Genomic DNA, 20,382 nt, shown 5'->3' with positions numbered 1-20,382 from the left:
CCCCTTTTTGGCCATTTTCAGCCCCTTTTTGCCATTTTGGGCCCAATTTCAGCCCTGGCCAGGATTGAGTCCAAAACAGCCTGAATAGGTGATGTCAGGAGGTGTGGCATATGCAAATCAGTTATGCTAATGACACACTTCTGGTGATGGCAAGGGGTGTGGCATATGCTAATGAGTTCCTCCAGCTCTTTTTCTACGAAATGACCCCTGGGTAGAGTTATGTGTACTCCTAGACTCATGACCCCTTCTTTTACAGGTGCTAGATGTTGGAAACCTTGTGGTCATGCCTGGGATTATAGACCCTCACGTGCACATATGTGAACCTGGATACCCAGCTTGTGAAGGATTTAAGTCAGTGACTAAGGCTGCAGCTGCAGGAGGCATCACCACCATTGTTGACATGCCATTGTACGGTACCAGAAGGCTGGGGGTCGAGGGGGATATGGAGGTGCATTACAGACGGGCAATCCTGAGCCCAGTGCAGTCCACACAATATAGTGCCCAGTGTTGGCACCATATTATCCTTCATTTTTATGAGCGCCAGCACAGAAACCAAATTATCCATCTGTTTAGATATGGCCCTATGGTGAAAAACTTGGAGGGCCCCTCAGCTCATGTAGCTATGAAAGCAAATAGATAACAGACCCTTAGTTTTGACCAATTACTTTTTGTTGCTTTCTGTATCACTATGAGAAGCCTTTCTTTGTTCCCTATATTCCCATCTTAAAGGTTTCTGGCAAGAGTTCCAAACAAGACTTGTACCCTGTCAGTAGGCAAAGCTGCTCAATACAATTCTTAAATGCCATGTGTGGTCCTGCAGTGCCATCTGCTGGCCAATTCAAACACTGTGGTTTATTTCATCTAGGAACAAGGTGCACATTCAATTTTTAAATCAAAATTCAGGCTGCCAACTCTGGACTGGGAAATTCCTGGAGATTTGGAGGGTGAAACCTGGGGAGGGAAAATAAGGATTTGGGAAGAGGAGGTACATCAGAGAAGTATAATACCCTTCCAGGGCAGCCATTTTCTCCAAGATAACTGATCTCTGTAGTCTGGAGATCAGTTGTAATTCAGGGAGATCTCCAGGCTGCACCTGGAGGTTGACAACCCTAATCAAAATTCACATTTTTCCTTCTGATTCTTTTCCACATATATACATATGATTATACTACAACATCAATAACCCCCTCCACATTCAGCTTTTTACATTTATTCATTTGAGTTTAGAAAATATCTATCTTGCCTTTCTGTTATTAAAAGTAGCACATTAGGCATCTCTGAAAAGGATAAAAACAAATAAGGATAAAACACAAAAACAGAAATATTAAATAAAATAACAACATAATAAAGAAAATGAATACCAGTGGCTCAGGAAATAATACTAGCAAAGATCCTCTGGAACAAAAACAACCACATGCATAAGGAAGCATATGGTCCATGAATATTTGAAAAATTTAAACAAGTGATTCTGAGGAAAGGAAAACATGATTTTCATAATTATCACATTATACACAGCAAATTACATCTATGGGAAGATTTCTACTCAAAGTAGACTGGAGGGGGAGTATTGGAAAGGAAGGGAAAGAAGAAAAGAAAGCCAGAGTTGTTTATTTATGCATTTAAGAATATGTATCGTGCCTTAAACACACAGCTTGATCTGCTGAGAGAGCTCATCCTCCCCCAAACGCCCTCTGAAATAGAACTATCTTGCATGCCTTCCTTATTCTGATGATAAATATTTCTCTTATTCTGTCTTTATTCTGTTCTCCGATGCGATAGGGCCTAGAATTTATTTCATTATTTCAACATTTTCAAATAACTTTTCAAGACATGTAAACACCAGTTATGAAAATCAGGGGGCAACGTGCAAGGAAAAATGGAAACCTGGATATAAGTTGTAAGGCGTAGTGATCAGCATCATATGCAAAGCTGAGGAGCTTCAACATATATTTTTCTACCTGATAATGAAAAACGGATTCCACTTAGGTTGTTTTCTTGTATTAAATTGCATGTGGGTTGTTTGGTGGAATTCAGATGATTCTGCTAGTTTAGCTTAACTGATTGAATGACATTTCTGGAGAAACTGAACAGGCAATTAAGGATACCTTGATGGGACTTTCAGTGCAAAGTTGATAAGAAAGTTTTGTTGTAAATTGTGGTCTCCTTGACAGCAGCATAAATAACCTGCCAGAAAGGAGAAGCCGTTGTAGGATTCAACTGACTCCTCTACAAAATGAGAGGGGTTCCTTTTCTCTGCACTATGCTATGTCCAAGTTTAGGCCAGATGAATATGAGATTTGGTTCCTTGGGAAATTTCAGTTAATGTATTAAGTGCTTAAGATGCATTAGGAGCTGAATTTAAGTGTGGTAGCAACACTGGACCAGAAATGAAATGGGATACACAGCTCAGTAGCCTTCTGGGTAACATCTCCATCTCTTACATCTCTCTCCATCCCTTAGGTATAGCTGTCCTCCAACCACAACTCTGGCTGGCTTGGATAGCAAGCTACAGTCTGCCAAAGGGAAGTGCCATATTGATGTTGCTTTTTGGGGTGGCATCATTCCTGGAAATCAGGTTTGTATCCAGTTGGTAACGCAACTGTATCAAAACACCTCTGTTTATATGTTTGGGGGGGAGGCAAAGGGAACAGGAAGGATTCCAGACACAAAAGTATCCCTCCAATCAATGAAACAGAGTGAAAATATGCCCTTCCTTACCCCAGAAGTTTTAAAGCTGCTTTCCATATTGCAGTGACATGCACTCTGTGAAAAATTATCTGTTTTGTTGCGTGAGAATGTCCACTGATGAAAATGTCTGCTTTTGCTTCCAAATGTGTGTTATTGGACCAAAATAGACTAGGTTGGATGGACCATCCAGCAACAGCTGCACAAGTTGGCTGGGCCTTAGTGGAGGGGTTCAGGAGGAGAGGCATCCCCCTAGCCATTGGCACAGCAGGACTTTTCGTGGTGGCCATAATGGCCAATCTGCCCCTGGCTGGGTCCAGAGGAGGACTTCTGCACGCAAAAAGGATTTCTGTTTAGAGAGGGCAATTTGCCCTGCCTCCCATTACAACCCACAATGCACTCTGAAATACTGTTCCTGGATAACAAGAGCCCCTCAGGAGAAGCATAAAGGAGGAGTTGGAGGTCTGCATTAAGAGGAAATATTGTTTAAAATCCTTTCCACCCACAGCAATCGTCTGTGGAATACTTTGCCGTTCTCCCATACAAAATCCCAAGAGAAGCAGCCTGGAAGGCCACAAACAATCTTAGCCAACTGGGAGGCACATGTCAGAAATGTTCTTGTCTTTTTAAGTGGCTGTTGAGATTCCTGTAATTTTGCAAAAAGTTGCAATATGAACTCAGTCCTTGATATATTTTATATGTCTTATGCAGTCACATCAAAGAGCCTTCAATCTGTATGCAATTATGAGTGTTCAAGAAATCTCAGAAAGGTTGTCTCCTTAGATGGATTCTCTCAGGGCAAGGAGGATACTGCCTTTGTATGGAGAAAGGGGAAGGATTTGCGATCAAAAGAACCACTGATGTGAGGGCAGTAAACTTGTGTTATGAGAACAGCACAATCACAGAGACACTTCTGTAAACTGGGAACTATTGATTTACAAAAATATCAGACCAAAGGCAAAATGGGAGGAAAAAGCCATTTCTTGTTTTTTCTTTGATTCTAGCTCATCTGTATCCTTTAGGTGATAAGAGCAAACTGGCTCCAGAAGAAATCATTGTGTATCTTGCTGACTCAATTTTGTGCTACAAAACTGTTATAAAGCTGCTATAAAGTGATTTTCTGGGAAATGCAGTAAAATACTACAGGATTCTCAGCGCCATCCTAAGCAGGTCTACTCAGAATCCTTCTCAGATCTATTCAGTTTAGTTTACTCACAGGAAAGTGGTCTTAGGATTGCATTGTGATACATTTAAAATGTGGACCTTTTCCTAGTGACTCTGAAAAAGAATTATTTTAGCTTATTCCAACCAAGTATATGGGCTTATGGGGTCTGTTCTTCTTCCTGCATAAATCCCATCATTGGTTTTAATGTGGCCTACAGTAGTACCATTCTTTAGCAGAAACATGAGGGAAGGGTGATTACTCTGGTACTTGTGCACTGATAAATAGCTTGTTCTAATTGTGGCTGGATGCCTGCAGCAATTTTAAGATACAGAACTTGCCCTACCCTCATAGCCATTCCTCTGCTGTCTTTGTTTCCATTTTATTACCATCACCTCATGGTCCCTGGAATTGTGTGTGCTTATTTATTGTCAGGCTGAGCTCCTGCCAATGCTGAAGGCTGGTGTCCCTGGATTCCAGTGCTTCTTGATGGCCACTGGTGTGGAGGATTTTTCCCATGTCTGTCTGCAGGACTTGCACATGGCAATGAATGAACTGCAGGACACAGACTGTGTACTCCTGGTAAGGGTCTGAGGCTTCTTGGCTTCTACTCCAGCATTCTTGAGGTGAACTACTAGTTTCCTATTTCTCTTGACAGTCTCATCACAATGCCTGCTATTTCCTGATTTGGATGGTAAGATTCTCTTCTCTTGGGCGCAAGTGACCCCAAAAGAGAAAAGAATGGAGATTTGTAATTTAGCTAAGCCTTAGGATACTACTATAAGCATTATCCTCCTTAGTATTTGGACTCTAGGAAATATCATCAGGACTTTTTTTCAGCAGGAACATGGTGGAACGCAGTTCCGGCACCTCTTGAAAGTAATCATGTATCTGGTGGCCCCGCCCCCAATCCCGTTTCCTCCCTTTGTGCAGCCCAAGGCACCCAGCTCTTTAGCGGCATGCTGAGCCAGAGCAGCAGTGAAACAGGAGTGGGCCCCGTGCCCCAGCTTGCCTCTACTGCTGCTTCCTCAAGTGCTTCCCCCCAGCCGGAGGCAGAAGGGAGCCTCCCCGCCCGTGAGGGCGCACCAGGCAGCAAAGCAGCAGGCATGGCCAGTCAGCACAGGAGATTTCCTGTCCTGGCCGCAGAGACCAGGTGCTGGTGCCTCCCCTTCCTGGTGCTCCTCTGCACCAGCCCTGTGCCCAGAGAACCTGAGCTCATGGGCTTGCTCAGTTCCGCCACCTTTTTTCCCAGAAAAAAAGCCCTGTCTTCTCTGTCATGTTAGACAAGACAAACCCTTTCCCTGCTCTGTCCAAGAAAAGGAAGGAGTTGTTATGACTGCTGATTCAGCACATAGCCTAGGTGGTTTGATTTTTTCCTTAGGACTCCTTCACCTGTTTTATTTAAACTCTCAGGTGACAGTAGCCGCCCTGAGCCCATCTGTGGGGAGGGCGGGGTATAAATCGAATAAAATAAATAATAAATAGTATACCTTCCCTCAAATTTGACAGTGATCAGAAAGGAGGGATGCTGCACTGTTATCTTTCCCACAGCACCTTTTGAAAGTTTGATGTTAATTATTATATTGGGAATTTTCTTCCCAGTTTCATGCTGAACAGGAGCCAAACCATTGGATGCCCGTACTAGATGGTATGTATAATGATAATTCTGGTCTGTATCTTTCCTTTTATCCCAGTAGATAATTAGTTACTTTATATACTTTCTTTTTTAAAAAATAATTTTTAATTAAATTATGCTTAATGAACAGTTACAAATGTAATAAAGGTAGATATTATACAATGATATCAAATAAGTATTCTATTACAGATGTTAAAGATAGCATACAATGATATTATAGTTTTCTTTCCAATGTTTACTACCTATAAAAAATAGTTAAATAAATGAGTAATTTTTTTTCTTAAGCATTATCCAAAGACCTGACATTATTATTGAAAAATCTTTATAATGATATAAGGCTCTGTTTCTATATTGATGATACTCAGTATATTGGTAAAGATAATATATAAAATAGACTTTATATACTTTCCAAAAAACACACACACACACACAAAGTCCCCAAGCCAGTTTACAGCACAGTATAAAATATTATAAAATCAATACAAAGCCATCAAGATAGAATAAAGAGTTCGTTTAAATTGTTAAAATACAAGATAAATCAATAAAATATAATACCATTTCTTGGTGTAGCTGTTATAGCATGGTGTAGTGTAGTGTGTAAGTAATTGAGCTGCTATTCAGCACTTTGCTGGTTTGAATCTCACTACTGCCATGAGCTTTCCAGGTGGCCATAGGTAAGCCCAGCTCCTCAGCTGTATTGTAGGGAAAATAGCACTGACTTTGTTCAGCGCTCTGGGTGGGCACTAATCTGTCTAGAAGAACAGTATACAAATGAACTGTTGTTGTTTTTGTTGTTGTTATTTTACCTCTAACTCAGTGCCCTTCTGGAGATGGTCCTTCAGGGACTCTGGGTTTTAAAAGTCAAAATCAGCACCTTATATTGCGCTCAAAAGCAGATCAGAAGCCAGTGTGAATGGCATAACACTGACTTAATATGTTTGCTACAGTGGGTACTTGTAAAGACACTAGCTGCCACATTTTTAGACTTGCCATCCCCCCACCCTACGTGGCCAGTGGGGTGGGAGGGAGGCACAGGAGGAGAGAAGCACATGCACATGCTCCCATGCTCCCCCATTGCTCCAGCAACAGAGGAATTGCTGTGTGCACTGAAGCCGAGTGCTGTGAAACCACCCCTTTGGAGGTGGTTTTCACAGTACTCAGCTTCAGAATGCGCCACAATTCCTCCATTGCACCAGAAAATGACATCATTTTCTGGTGTGACTGGGGAGTGCTGGAGTGCACACATGCTGTGTGATCGCACAGGAAGTAGGTGCCCTGCTGTCCCCACGCCCTTGGGGCCTCTGGGCACCCTAAACAACTGAATGTTCTGAGCCTCCTGCAAGGGCAACCCCATGTAGTGTGTTACAGCTGTCAAGATCTGATGTTACCATCAAGATGTGTGATTGTGGCCAATCAGCTGGGGAATATAGATTTGCCAAGGGACTAGGAACCCCTTTTTATGCCTCACCACATGCCTCTGATTGTCCCTTGGCATCCCCATATTCTTCTGAACTGAACTGCTTGGTTTAGAGATTACATTGCTTCATCAAAGAGATGTTTGACAAAGGATGGATAATGTGAAAAGTGAGCAAGACTGTTCTATTCCAGAGGGCCTTTGGAGGGAGGTAAGCTGTTTTAGCTGTATTAACTCTGTGTCCTGGCTTTGAACTCTGTATTTTAATTCTGTATTGGTTTTAACTTTTGGACACTTGTGATGTCTGTTATTTAAATAAATAAAATAATGAAGGACAACATCAATGCGAACAATAATGGAGGGTAAATAACAGTGGATCGTCTTCGTCCTTCTGTGCAGCCCCACATTGGGACTGCGCAGGCGCAGGCCAGCCGCGGAAAAGATTTTTCTAGCTCTAAGAGATGTGAGGGGGACGTTCGGATCCACCGCGCATGCGCGCCGGTGTTCCCGCCAATTTTGAATGCATATATATCCGAACGTCCCCGGCATTCCCTCAGTTCCTTTTTCGCCGCCGTCGAAAAGGTTCTTATTGTCTAGCGTTCGTTTCAAGCGTCTCTTCGGAGTTTTGGATCGTTTCTTCTGCTGGTCGGTTTTTTCCCCTTGTCATCTGTCGGGAGATACCGTTCATTATGTCGCAGACATCTTTGTTTAAAAAGTGTCATAAATGCGGCACTAAGATGACCCATTCGGACGGCCATGAGCTCTGCCTCATCTGCCTGGGCGAGGGGCATGTTGTCGAGCGCTGCTCCATTTGTATGTCCTTCACTCCGAAGGCAAGGAGTGATCGGAAGGCCAGGCTCCGTGCCTTCTTGTGGGATGCCAACCTTCTCCCCCCCAAGCCGTCAGGCTCTTCGGGAGATAGGCCGCGCTCCGCCGCTCCGTCACCGGCGCCGTCTCGTAAGTCGCCAGAGCCGCTCCCCTCGGAACCGACGGGGCAACCCGTTCCGGAGGCCCGTCCTGATTCCGGTTCCGGGGATCGTCCTTCGAGCCGGAAGGCCAAGAAGCGTTCCGCGCCCAAGCCGAAGTCCTCCTCCAAGCCTTCGGTTCGGGAGGCTGTTTCGGAGCCCCCGTCCAAGAAGGCCAAGGCGAAGTCGAGGGCCAAGGACCGTGCATTGTCCCCAGCTCCGACTGTGCTGCCTGGTTCTCCGGCCGAACCAGTCCTGATACCCGACGATGTGGTGAGTCTCCACACCCCGTCGCCTCCTTGCACGCCTCCTCCGTCGGTTCCCGAGGAATTTGTGCCGTTTCCGCCTTTCCCGGATCCGTTCCAATCTTTTGAGCGCTCCCTGCCGTCCGCCCCGGCGCCTTCAGAGGCCTCCGTTCCACTGCCGTCTACCTCGTCGGTTCCGATGCCTCTTCGCTGGCCTGCCCCGGTGCCTGCTCCTCTGCCCCCTTGCCAGCCGGTCGCGGGGGTTGGGAACATGACCTCCTGGCAGGATTTTGTGGCGTGGTTCCAGCAGTCGCTGCCCTTCCTGCAACATCCGTCGGTTCCGATGGTCTCCGTTCCGGCTCAGCCAGTCGGGCTCCCAGCACCCGCTCCTCCACCTCCGGGCTTACCTCTGCGACCGCCGGTTCCTGCAACTTATCCGTCGGCCCCGACCGCTCACCGGTCTTCGGTTCCGACGCAAACCTCGCCGGAGTTTTCGGATTCCGAGGATGATGAAGGTCTGGCGTCACCGTCGGAGTGCTCTTCAGACGCGGCCTCGGATCCTTCCCCGGATGACACCGTGGGTGGGCCCCGCTCATCGTCCCCGAATGACGATTACAGGCTATTCTCCGAACAAATGGTGCGGATGGCCGCCGCGCTGGAGATAGACGTCTCCTCCACGACCTCCAAGCCCAAGAGTAAGCTGCTGGAGGCGCTGTATTCCGGGTCCCCCGCGTCGGTGGCGTTTCCCCCTGTGGAGGATTTTGTTGATAACGCTCTCGCGCTCTGGCAGGCGCCGGCGTCCCTGTCCGCGACGGCAAAGAAGGTGGAACGGTACTACCGTTTAAAGCAAGATGATTGCCCGTACCTCTTCAATCACCCGAAACCCTCGTCGATCGTGGCTGAGGAGGGTCAGGCTCGGTTCCGTTCCGGTTCCTCGTCGGCCCCGGCGGACCGGGAAGGCAGGAAGCTGGATGGCGTGGGCAGGAAACTCTACTCATCCGCGTCTCTGGGATTCCGTATTGCCAACTTCCAGGCCATAATGGGATCCTATAATCTATTCCTGTGGAAGAGGCTGTCTTCTTACCTCTCCGACCTCCCGGAGGATCGCCGCCACCTGGTTAAGGCCCTCCAAGCCGAGGCCGTGAAGCTGTCAAAACAGCAAATGACAGCTGGCAAGGACGCCGCCGACTCTGCAGCGCGAGCGATGGCAACTTCGGTGGTCCTGCGTCGGCACGCCTGGCTCCGGTCCACGGCCCTGCCTCCAGAGAAGAAGGCGAAGGTGGAGGACTTCCCGTTCGAGGGGCCCCAGCTCTTCTCGGAGAAGACGGATGAGTCCCTCTCCCTGATGAAGAAGAATCAGCAGACGGCCAAGTCCCTCGGGGTCGCCCCCTCAGCCCAGTCGTCGGGTCCGAGGTATCGCTATGGTCGGTTCCGATCCTACCAGACCCCTTACCAGCCTTACCAGCAGCGTCAAGGGCGCTTCTTCTCGGGCCAGTCCTACGGTCACCGATCCTACTCTGCCCAGCAGCGTCACCCTTCCAGGCGCTCCGGCCGGTCCAAGGGCAGGCAACAGCCCTCTTCGCCCAAGCCTTCGACCTCGGCGCAGAAGCCCTCGGTCTTCTGACTGCGCCTGAACGCTCCCCCGTTGGCCTCCGAGGGTGCTTCCTCTGCTGCCCAGTTTCTGGACAGGCTTCGACCTTTTTTGCCCTGTTGGCAACGTGTTACTTCTGACGCTTGGGTCCTGTCCATTGTGGCCCATGGTTACAAGTTAATGTTTACGGATGCACCCCCTCTCTCTCTCCCTCCCCGTTGTTCTCCATGTTGTGATGTTGTGTTACACAATAATGTTATGGAGTTGGTTACCAAAGGTGCTGTCCGGGTGGTCAATGTCTCTACTTCCCCATGGGGATTTTACTCCAGATACTTCCTTGTGGATAAAAAGGGTGGAGGTTCCCGGCCCATCTTAGACCTTCGAGGCCTCAATGGTTATTTGAAGGCTGAGAAGTTTCGCATGCTGACCCTGGCGCGAGTCATGGAACTCCTGGAAGTGGGCGTCTGGCTGGCCATTCTAGACCTGAAGGATGCCTACTTCCACATTTCTATATTTGAGGGCCACAGGAAATACCTGCGGTTTGTGTATGGGAATTCTGTGTATGAATATACAGTGTTGCCCTTCGGGCTAGCCTCTGCACCCAGAGTCTTCACAAAGTGCATGGCCACCGTAGTGGCATACCTGCGGTCCCAGGGTTGCTTTATCTACCCGTACTTGGATGACTGGCTCCTGGTGGGACCCTCGCCTGACTCTCTCCAGGCCCATATTGCCCTCACTTTGTCCGTGCTGGCTAGGCTGGGCTTGGTGGTTAATGGGGATAAGTCTATCCTGACCCCAGGCATGGCCATTAGGTTTATTGGGGTCCATTTCAATTCCCTGCTGGGTAGAGCCTACCTGCCCCCTGACCGGTTGGCCAGGCTTTCCGCTTTGGCCCGGCATTTTATGCATTGCCGGTATCAGACTGCCCTTTTGGTTCAGACTCTGTTGGGCCTTATGGCCTCCACCACAGGGGTGGTTTTCTTTGCGCGCCTGCGTATGAGGCCTCTGCAAAACTGGTTTGTCCGGAGGTACAACCCCCTCACCATGGGTCAGCACCAGAGGTTTTCCATCCCCAGGGTGGTGCTGCGCTCTCTGGCCTGGTGGACTGTCCCTGGGAACCTGTCTGAAGGTTGTCCTTTCGGCCCCTTCCTAGCCGAGGTCACGGTTTATACCGATGCCTCCAACTTGGGATGGGGGGGGGCGCTGTGGACAGCTTTCGGCTCAGGGCATCTGGTCCCCATCTGAGGCATCCATGCATATCAACCTTCTTGAGCTTAGGGCGATCCGTTACTCCCTCGCTTCTTTTGCAGATGCCATTCGGAACAGGAGGGTTCAGGTCCTGTCGGACAATACCACGGCCTGCTACTACCTCAACAAGCAGGGAGGGACGGTCTCGCTCAAGCTCTGCAAGGAGGCAACAACTCTATGGAATTGGGCCATGGTCAACAACGTCCTTCCCAGAGCCGTGCACATTGCCGGGGATCTCAACACCTCGGCGGATGCGCTGAGCAGGGTGTTTCTGCCTCAGCACGAGTGGTCCCTAAACAGGGTTTACCTCGACCAGGTTTTCCGCACATGGGGCACGCCGTTGGTCGACCTCTTCGCCACTGCCCGCAACAAACAGGCCCCGCTGTTCTGCTCCCGGGCCGGCATTGGCCGCCACTCCCTAGGGGATGCCTTCCAAATACCTTGGTCCCCAGGGCTCTTTTATGCCTTCCCGCCCTTTCCGCTCCTGTACAAGGTTCTTTCCAGGGTCAGGGCCTACCGAACCCGCTGTATCCTCGTTGCCCCTCGGTGGCCTCGCCAGGATTGGTTCCCCCTTTTGCTCTCCCTGTCCCAGGGGCGATGCCTCCCCCTGCCTCACGCCCCGGACCTCTTAACCAGGGACGGGGTGTGGCATCACGATGTGGCTGTACTGAATCTGGCTGCCTGGCTTCTGGGCAACCGGGAATGAACCTCTCTTCTGGGGTGCTTGGGGTGATCTTGAATGCCCGGAAACCGTCCACCAGGTTGTCCTACCAGAGGAAGTGGTCACGTTTTTCCCGGTGGTTGGCCCCAAAGGGGGTTTCTCCCTTTAGTTGCCCGCTCCCTGTCATCCTGGACTACCTCCTGGATCTCTGCTCCCAGGGCCTTGCGTTTTCCAGTATTAAGGTCCACATGGCTGCAATCTCTGCCTTCCATGAGCAGATTGATGGGAAGACAGTTTTTACTCACTGGCTTTCCAAGCAGTTCCTGAAGGGCCTGTTCAAGACCTTCCCTCCTAGGGCCCATCCCATTCCACAATGGAGTCTCTCCCTGGTTCTCTCCCAGCTGATGCTCCAGCCCTTTGAGCCTCTATCTTCTTGTCCCCTGCCTTTGCTCACTCAGAAGGTGGCTTTCCTGGTGGCAATCACGTCCTCTAGGCGTGTTGGGGAGCTGTCTGCCCTGCGGTGTGACCCTCCCTTCCTGCAGTTTTTCCCTGGTACTGTCATGCTCCACACTAGCATGGAGTTTCTGCCCAAGGTAGTCTCAAGGTTTCACCTACAGCAAAAGGTGTTCCTCCCTTCCTTTTTTCCAACACCTTCATCCCCAGGGGAACGAGCACTACACACATTGGATGTAAAGCGTGCTTTATTGTTTTATTTGCACCGCACCAAATGTTTCAGGAAGTCTCCTGCCCTGTTTGTGTGTTACTCTGGCCCTCGCAAGGGCTCACCTGCTTCTGCCCAGTCCATCTCTCGCTGGATTGTGTCTACGATTAAACTTTGCTATCAGCATGCTGGAGTCCAGTGTCCCTTGTTGGTTACCGCTCATTCCACTCGAGCGCAAGCTGCTTCTGCTGCCTTCCTACGAGGAGTGCCGCTCCGGGACGTCTGCCAAGCTGCGACATGGTCCACTGCAGACACTTTCATCAAGCACTATTCTGTGGATGTGCATGCACGACGTGACTCGGCTGTGGGCACAGCTGTCCTGCAGTCCTTGTTCAAGTAGACACTCACACCCGCCCCCATTGGTGAGATGCTAGTTACTCTCCCAATGTGGGGCTGCACAGAAGGACGAAGACGATAAACAGGGTTTCTCACCTGTAACTGTTGATCGTCGAGTCTCTTCTGTGCAGACACACATTCCCTCCCGCCTGCCCCGCTGTGAGTGCTTGGTTTCTTCCATTGTTTCTCCGGCGGCTCAGGTGAACTGAGGGAATGCCGGGGACGTTCGGATATATATGCATTCAAAATTGGCGGGAACACCGGCGCGCATGCGCGGTGGATCCGAACGTCCCCCTCACATCTCTTAGAGCTAGAAAAATCTTTTCCGCGGCTGGCCTGCGCCTGCGCAGTCCCAATGTGTGTCTGCACAGAAGAGACTCGACGATCAACAGTTACAGGTGAGAAACCCTGTTTTTCCTTGGCCACCCAAGATCTTTGCAAAGATCTCTTCTTCTGAAATTCCTGAATTGTAGCCAGAACTCCTACTAATCTTCTGTATGATAAATAACAGAAACCTATACTGTACAATACAGGTTTTCAAGTGTGTATTTTTCTCTCTACTCACACAGATACTGTAGAGTACAGCACATTTTTGGACTCATGCCCTGATTCTATGGAAGTGGAAGCCACCCTCACCATTGCTGAACTCTGTCTCCAGTACAAGTGAGAAAACATCCTTCTTACCAGTTTGACCTTTTCTCTTTTTTCCTGGAACTTGATTTGGGTTTGTAAAGTTTACAAACTAATTATATCCCAATGTCTTGAGCAATCGAAAGGCACAGCTCCTGTATTTGGGACTGCTAATCACACAAGTCACACAGACTTAGCTTTAAAACACTGACGAAATAGTAGAAGATTTTAAATGGTCAGAACAAATGTTATTGGAAAAGTTTCTCTGAAAACAAATTTAGAAGAAGCAGCTTTTTCTTATTTAGTGAATTGATTTCATATGTCCCCTATCCTGTGCTAATGCTTCTTGAAGATTTTTAAGCAAATCTGACCCTGCTTTGAAACAAAAAACCCATGCTCACTGTAGAACCTGTCTACATTTGCCCAAGAAAACACAGATTAAAGTGATAGGCCAGAAAGAGACACATCAATGAAACCTGAATCATCCTCTGCTTTCAACCTTACAGAGTGCCATGCCACATCATTCACCTGTCCTCTGCTCAAGCTTTGCCCATTATCAAGGATGCTCGAAAAAAGGGAGCACCAATCACTGTAGAAACCACCCACCACTACCTTAGCCTGTCATCTGAATGCATTCCCCCAGGAGCCACATACTACAAATGCTGCCCTCCTATTAGGGGGAAGAGTAACCAGGTGAGGATTCACGAAATGACGGTAATTGGATCTAGAGGAAAGTATATCAGCACAAAGAACTGGCTTTTATCATTATTTAATGTACCGTTTTATCAATGTGTTTTTATCTGTAGGTTGTAATCCACCCTGAGCCTGTCCACGGGAAGGGCGGACTATAAATTTAATACATAATAATAATAACAACTACTACTACTACTACAACCATGCTAAAAATGTGAATAAAAAGGTGTGAGGATGTGTGCCTGAAGATTAATTTGCCCAGAAGAAATTTGTAGTAATGTCAACAAGAATGCAGTCAGAGTAAAATAAGCCAATATTTGTGTGATTATTAGTTAGGTCAGAATGCAAAATACAGGACTGCATGCCTGAGGAGAGTGTTACCCATGGATAATCAATATCCATCAATTTTGCCTTGATGTATTCAGTTTCAGTTTCTTAATCCTCTTCCAAAGGTTCAAGGAACCCACGAATGCCCTGGATTTTATGAAAAAAGAAAGAATTGATTATAACCAGCATATTGATGACATTGCATTCTAAATTGATAAACAATCTCTCCCAGCAACTGAATCTAGATATTAAATAGCATTGGGGGGAGTGACGATGAAACTTTGCAGTACCCACAGGATAATTCCTAGAGGATAAGACAGAAATTATACAATACTATCTTCTAGGGCCATCCCATCCAGTTAGAACAGAATCACGGCAAAGTAGCATCTCCTGTTCTCAGGAAGATTTGATAGTCCACCAAATGTAGCTAAGACAAAAAGAATCAATATGGTTGCAATCTTCCTATCTACACGTAGATGCGGAGCATCAAATAAAGCAGTTTCCTTTCCATGCCCATTCTGTTTTGCCTCGGCGAGTCGATGTAAGAAAGCTGTCACCTGCAACTCTGTTATTATTGTATTGTATCTTAGATTCTACCCTGGGACTTTTTCATTAGTATGTGGTAAATCTAATGTGTTTAACTCTGTTAGCTGGAATAGCAGGAAGTGAGTTTGCTCTGTGTTTACTGGCACTCTAATAGCTCGGTGATTTCATTTTGCCCCAAAAGAAAGGTGAAAATATTTCCTTGAATACAACCTTTGCTCTGGTTTTCTCCTGTCTTCAGGAAAAGCTGTGGGCAGCTTTGCAGGATGGGGAAATAGACATGGTTGTCTCAGCCCACACTCCATGTTCCGCAGAGATGAAAGATTTGAACAATGGAGATTTTCTCAAGGCCGAAGCAGGCATTGCCTCATTACAATTTGGTAAGATGTTTATGAGCTTCATCATTAGTTGGCATGTGCTGCTATTTTGCTCATTCTATGAAGAGATGCTGCTAAAAATGTGAAGGTCCTTTATCACAGCCAAAGATCATCCAACATTCAGTTGCTTCACATTTCTTTATCATAGCTGCTCAGTGCCCCATTCAAAGCTATCTCCCCCTAAAGTACAAATATATATTACTTCAGTTCAGTTATCTTTTTAAACTGTGTGAATCAACTGAATTAATTATTTTAAAAGGAAACCAGATGATGGAATGCAAACATAGCTACTATGAAGTAAGTCCCATCAAATTCAATGCATTTTTACGTAAAGTAGGGCTACTGCCCAATTGTAGTATTCTTAGCAGATGAGTCAGTTAAATCTGCATATATTTGTGAATGAAGAAATGATCATTCCAAAGTTAACAAATGTACTCGTTTATAGATGAAGCACATATATCACTTTAGTAAAGGCATTCCTTCCTATGTGAGAGGAAATGAGAAACCTCTTCTGAGAAAGTGTTTGCTATCTGAAGTTCTTGTAAGTAATTGTATTAAAAATAAATAAAATCTTCAGATCAGTATAGCTCTTAGGGACTCATATGTTCCCTGACCAGACATCCAATTTGCATAGTACACATCTAGCAGTGCTTCACCTCCTTATTTGCCTCTTACCTTTACAGAATCAGGTAGTAGTAGTATTAAAATAAAATGGGGAGATTGATGGAGTATGATGATCAGGGCTTTTTTCCAGGAAAAGTGGTGGTGGAACTCAGTGGGTTGCCCTCGGAGAAAACGGTCACATGGCTGGTGGCCCTGCCCCCTGATCTCCAGACAGAGGGGAGTTTAGATTGCCTTCCGCGCGGCTCAGTGGCATGGAGGGCAATCTCAACTCCCCTCTGTCTGGAGATCAGGGGGCAGGGCCACCAGCCATGTGACCATTTTCAAGAGGTTCTGGAACTCCGTTCCCCCGCGTTCCAGCTGAAAAAAAGCCCTGATGATGATTAATGAATACAAGGATAAAACAGTTGTTTTCATTCATTTTTGTTTAAAACATTTATATCTTACCCTCTTATAGCAGCTGGTCCCATTCTTACAGACTTTGGGCAAATCTTCTGATTGAGTCACAAATGATTCTTTTTTTCCCCCTTTTTTGAGAATGAATCTTACCAAACCAATATTTTCTTCTCCAAATTTTTACTGGAAATCACACAGGTCTTCCTCTCTTCTGGACGTCTGCAAAACCCAGAGGGTTCTCCTTACATGACCTAGTGCAACTGATGTGCAAAAATCCTGCTGTTCTGAGCAGACTGGAAGATCGCAAAGGGTCCTTGGGCCCGGGGATGGATGCCGATTTAGTAATCTGGAATCCAGACAAGGAGTTTGAGGTAATAATGGAAGCAGACATGGGTCAGGGAGGGGGGTTGTTGTGAGCTGTTTGGGGGAGCCTGGTTCAGAACAAAAGTTAATCAATAAAATTAAAATAAGACACAACATGTTGCCATTATGAAAAACAAGGCAATTCCATAATGCTGGGCAGAGAATAATATGTGTTAAAGTCCCAACAAAGAGCCATTTGCTTTTAAAAGTTTTTAATATAAAAGGCAACACTCAATAGTTATCACACTGTTGACCCTAGTCTCTGTTTTGATGGGCTCGTTTTCCAGGTTGTAGAAGCGAAGCAAGCTTTGTAAGATCATTAGCTTTGGCATCCGTTGCTTTCCTTTTATGTGATCCATGAATGTGTATTTCAAATCCCAGAGTATGGTTGGAAGTACATGATGAAGTAATTCTGATGAAGCTAAGCAGAACTGGGTCTGGTAATAAATACCAGGTAGATTCAGAAAAATGCTAGTTGATTTATTAATCTGATATCTTTGCCACTTTTCAACACTCTTGGTTCCCCAAGGAGGGTCGCAACAACAATAAAAACATTTCAAATATAAAATATGTAAAACAATTAGATTTTAAACATCACTGTAAAACCACCAAGGACAAAAATAAAAATGAACATGGCAAAGTAATCATCTGTCAGTCAACTGAAAGACATTCTAGAACACAAAAAGCTACAGGTTCCTCCAGGGGGCCTGTAAAGGTAGTCCCATCTTTCCCTTCCAGGGGAGAGAAATGCCCTTCCATGAATCTCTGGCTGCTAAACTTACCTAAAACAGGGCAAATTCTGACAGGAAGACCCCATTTACTGATCTCCACTGGGACGGGTTGAGATGGGAGAAAGTGATCTTTTAGGATCTATGTACCTATACAGCTTAGGGTTTTTAAGGTCAAAATTAATTAAGAGATTTTCATTCTCTTTGACACAGCACAAAGATTGAATAACAGGTTTGAAGAAATATTTTCTGTACTCTGACAGAGAATTTCTCTTTTTCTCAGGTGAATAAAGATCTAATTCATCACAAACAAAAGGTATGGAATAATATTGCCTCCATTTGTTTGTTCGTTGCTGTGATTTACTGCACTCCAGTGGCTGGCAGGAGAAAGAATTTTTCAAAAACCACCATGGGTGACAACATGCCATCACCTCCAGTAGTTCCCCTGAAGTGATGTCACATCTCTCTAGGAATCTCCAAAACCTTGCTTTTACCATATGGTAAAAGCATATTTTTTGTTGTTTGCTAGAGAGATGTTATGTCAGTTCTGGGTTTTACTGGAAGTGACATCACATCATCACTGACAGCCGTCCCTCAGTCTCCCAACCCACCACTGCCCTGCTGGCCTCCTGTTGGTGGCCAGGCCAGGCCTGGCAACCTAAACGGATTCTCACTTCTATGCCTGCCTGCCCTACCTCCATGATACTGGTGTGTGGGCATGTTGCATCTTAGATTGCGATTTTAACTTTTGTATTGGAATTATGAAATGGTGTATTTTATCTTTTATTGTGTATTGTTTTGATTTATCACACTACTATGTAATGTTACAACCAACTCTGAGACTGTTCATGGAGAAGGCAGGCAAGAAACCTAATAAATTCAAATTAATTCCATTTGTGCATGTCACAAGACCTGTTTACATGTTACAGTGAATGCACAGTGAATGCACATCCTGCATGTACATGTATACATCTGTTGATAAGAAAGTGCCAACATGCATTCACTTTGCAACTGAAACTAGGGACAGTACCTAGATAAATATAGGATCTGTATTACATGTTCATCTATACATGTGTTAAATGTAACATTAAAATTACTCAACAGGTCTCTCGTTTATTCCCATGGCATCTGAAACAACTGTTTTTCTCTTTTCAGGAAGACTCACTTTTCATTTTTCATAACTATGCAATTGTGATCATAAAAAGAAAAGCAGTAATTAAGGCCTCCCTTCCCTTGCCTTGAAATGATAAGAAATTAATTCAGTAATGGCACTCCCATGAAAGGAAATAATGAATTAAGCAGAAGCTGCTTTAACACAGGGAGGAACATTTAAAATGATAAAAGTCCAGGGAAGTCTCTGTAATGTTTTTGACAGTCCACAGAATTGGGTTGCTGGAATTAACAATTGTATTTAAGTACAATTATTGCCAAATCAGATCAGACGAATGTATCTGTGGACACAAGGAGTTTCACCAGCAATGGCATGAGTGAGAGGCATGAAAATATAGCTGTGTGATCTTAGGGGGAAGTCTCTGAATCAGAGCCGAGCTACAAGTGATGCCTGACATGAGTTGGACACATTTCAGTGTCGCTCAATTTTTGATGAGAAGTATAGGCATCCTGGTCTTGCAGCTGTTGGGCTCTCACTGGGTGCCCCCCTTCCCCTCCGCTGTGTGTGAGTGTGGGGGTTCAGAGCCCCTCTCCTGCCCCCCTCAACCAAGTCCACATTCCCATGGCTGCTGATGGCCGGCGGGGAAGAGCACTTCCCCTTCCCCACTGCCTTGCTGAGCATATGTACCTGGCTGTTCCAGGGCAGCGCGGCAGCCTGCAGGAGCATTCGCCAGGTATGCCTGCTTGACCAGCCCAAGCTCGGCGCCCAGTGAGAGCCCAATGCCTGCACTTCTCTCCTGACCACATGTTCTCCCTCCCACTCCAATTGGTCCCCATTAGAGTCCGCTCTGCAAACTTCAATTTAATGGGCTTTTACAGAGAGCCAAGCTGCAAGACGAGGACACCTACACTTCCCATCAAAACTTGAGGGAAACTGATACGTCTCCAACTCGTGTCAGGTGTCACTTGTAGCTTGGCTCTCAGATTGATTTCATCCAAATTCATTTTGCTTCCAGCTATTTTATGCACTTGACTCAGTGCATAAAGTTTGATCCATGGATATGCTGGCGGGAGGATAATTTTAATACCTGACATCTTCAGTCATGGCTGTTAGACAAACATATAACCTAGGATTCTACCTTTTATATTTTCATTATCTTTACTTCTTCTTTTATCACGCTAGCTGACTCCGTACTTGGGCTTCCAGCTTTGTGGTGAGGTCTTTGCAACTCTTGTCCGTGGCAGGCTGGCTTACCTGAATGGGAAATTTGCATCCAAACCACAAGGAGACCTACTTGTAACTCAAAGAAAAATGCCAATGAGAGTCCCTTCACCTTATTACTAGTGGAAGGAAAAGAGAAACCTACAAAGCACTGGCCAAACAAAGTACCCTGAGGACCAGAAGGATGAGGAATGCAAAGAAGCCATCCCGCAATCTGTAACGAGGACAGCTCACAATGAGGGCAGCTGCAGATGATGCAGCTATTTCCACAGCAGGTGAATAAATAAATGAATCTACAACTTCAGCTGATAGGTCAAGGATATGTGAGAAAAAGAACAGAAAAAGAGACATTCTTGAGTCAACATCTGGTCAAAACCTCATCCTTCCTTGCTTTCCTGTAAGATAAATAAAGGCAATCCAGACCAGTGGGAAACTCTGCCCTGAAAGATCTGGAATATTTTTCTGTTGTTGCTGCTTAATCTCAAAGCATTTATTTTGTTATTATCAAGTCCACTGAACCCCAGTGCTTTCAGTGAGTGGGACAGTAATCAGCCACATGTGTACAATCACTTATCAATAAAAGTTATCCTTTCTTTATGATCATTTGAAAGTAGATGGTGCAGAAGCTTATGATGCAACATGTCTATCCATGTTAAGCTAATAGGATTTAATTAAAAAGGGATGTCTGGTTAATATATCTGAATCATG

The 20,382-nt window shown here is 46.0% G+C and overlaps 1 protein-coding gene across 1 annotated transcript in view; it reads left to right on the top strand.

The window, feature by feature from the left end:
- LOC129332803 (allantoinase, mitochondrial-like) overlaps window positions 1-20,369 on the top strand; it is a 31,206-nt gene extending 10,837 nt beyond the window's left edge. The window contains exons 3-12 of the mRNA XM_054984064.1: window positions 257-408; window positions 2,461-2,575; window positions 4,283-4,429; window positions 5,450-5,495; window positions 13,234-13,327; window positions 13,801-13,987; window positions 15,099-15,237; window positions 16,450-16,622; window positions 17,626-17,658; window positions 19,636-20,369. Of these exons, the coding sequence (XP_054840039.1) occupies window positions 257-408; window positions 2,461-2,575; window positions 4,283-4,429; window positions 5,450-5,495; window positions 13,234-13,327; window positions 13,801-13,987; window positions 15,099-15,237; window positions 16,450-16,622; window positions 17,626-17,658; window positions 19,636-19,797 (1,248 nt within the window). The 3' untranslated portion in view covers window positions 19,798-20,369. The remainder of the gene's footprint in view (window positions 1-256; window positions 409-2,460; window positions 2,576-4,282; window positions 4,430-5,449; window positions 5,496-13,233; window positions 13,328-13,800; window positions 13,988-15,098; window positions 15,238-16,449; window positions 16,623-17,625; window positions 17,659-19,635) is intronic.
- Window positions 20,370-20,382: the final 13 nt, after the last annotated feature.

The sequence above is a fragment of the Eublepharis macularius genome, chromosome 6 (genome assembly GCF_028583425.1).
Source record: "Eublepharis macularius isolate TG4126 chromosome 6, MPM_Emac_v1.0, whole genome shotgun sequence".
Lineage (NCBI taxonomy): Eukaryota > Metazoa > Chordata > Lepidosauria > Squamata > Eublepharidae > Eublepharis > Eublepharis macularius.
Note: the sequence above shows the minus strand (reverse complement) of the source record. Positions and strands in the feature narration are given on the sequence as shown.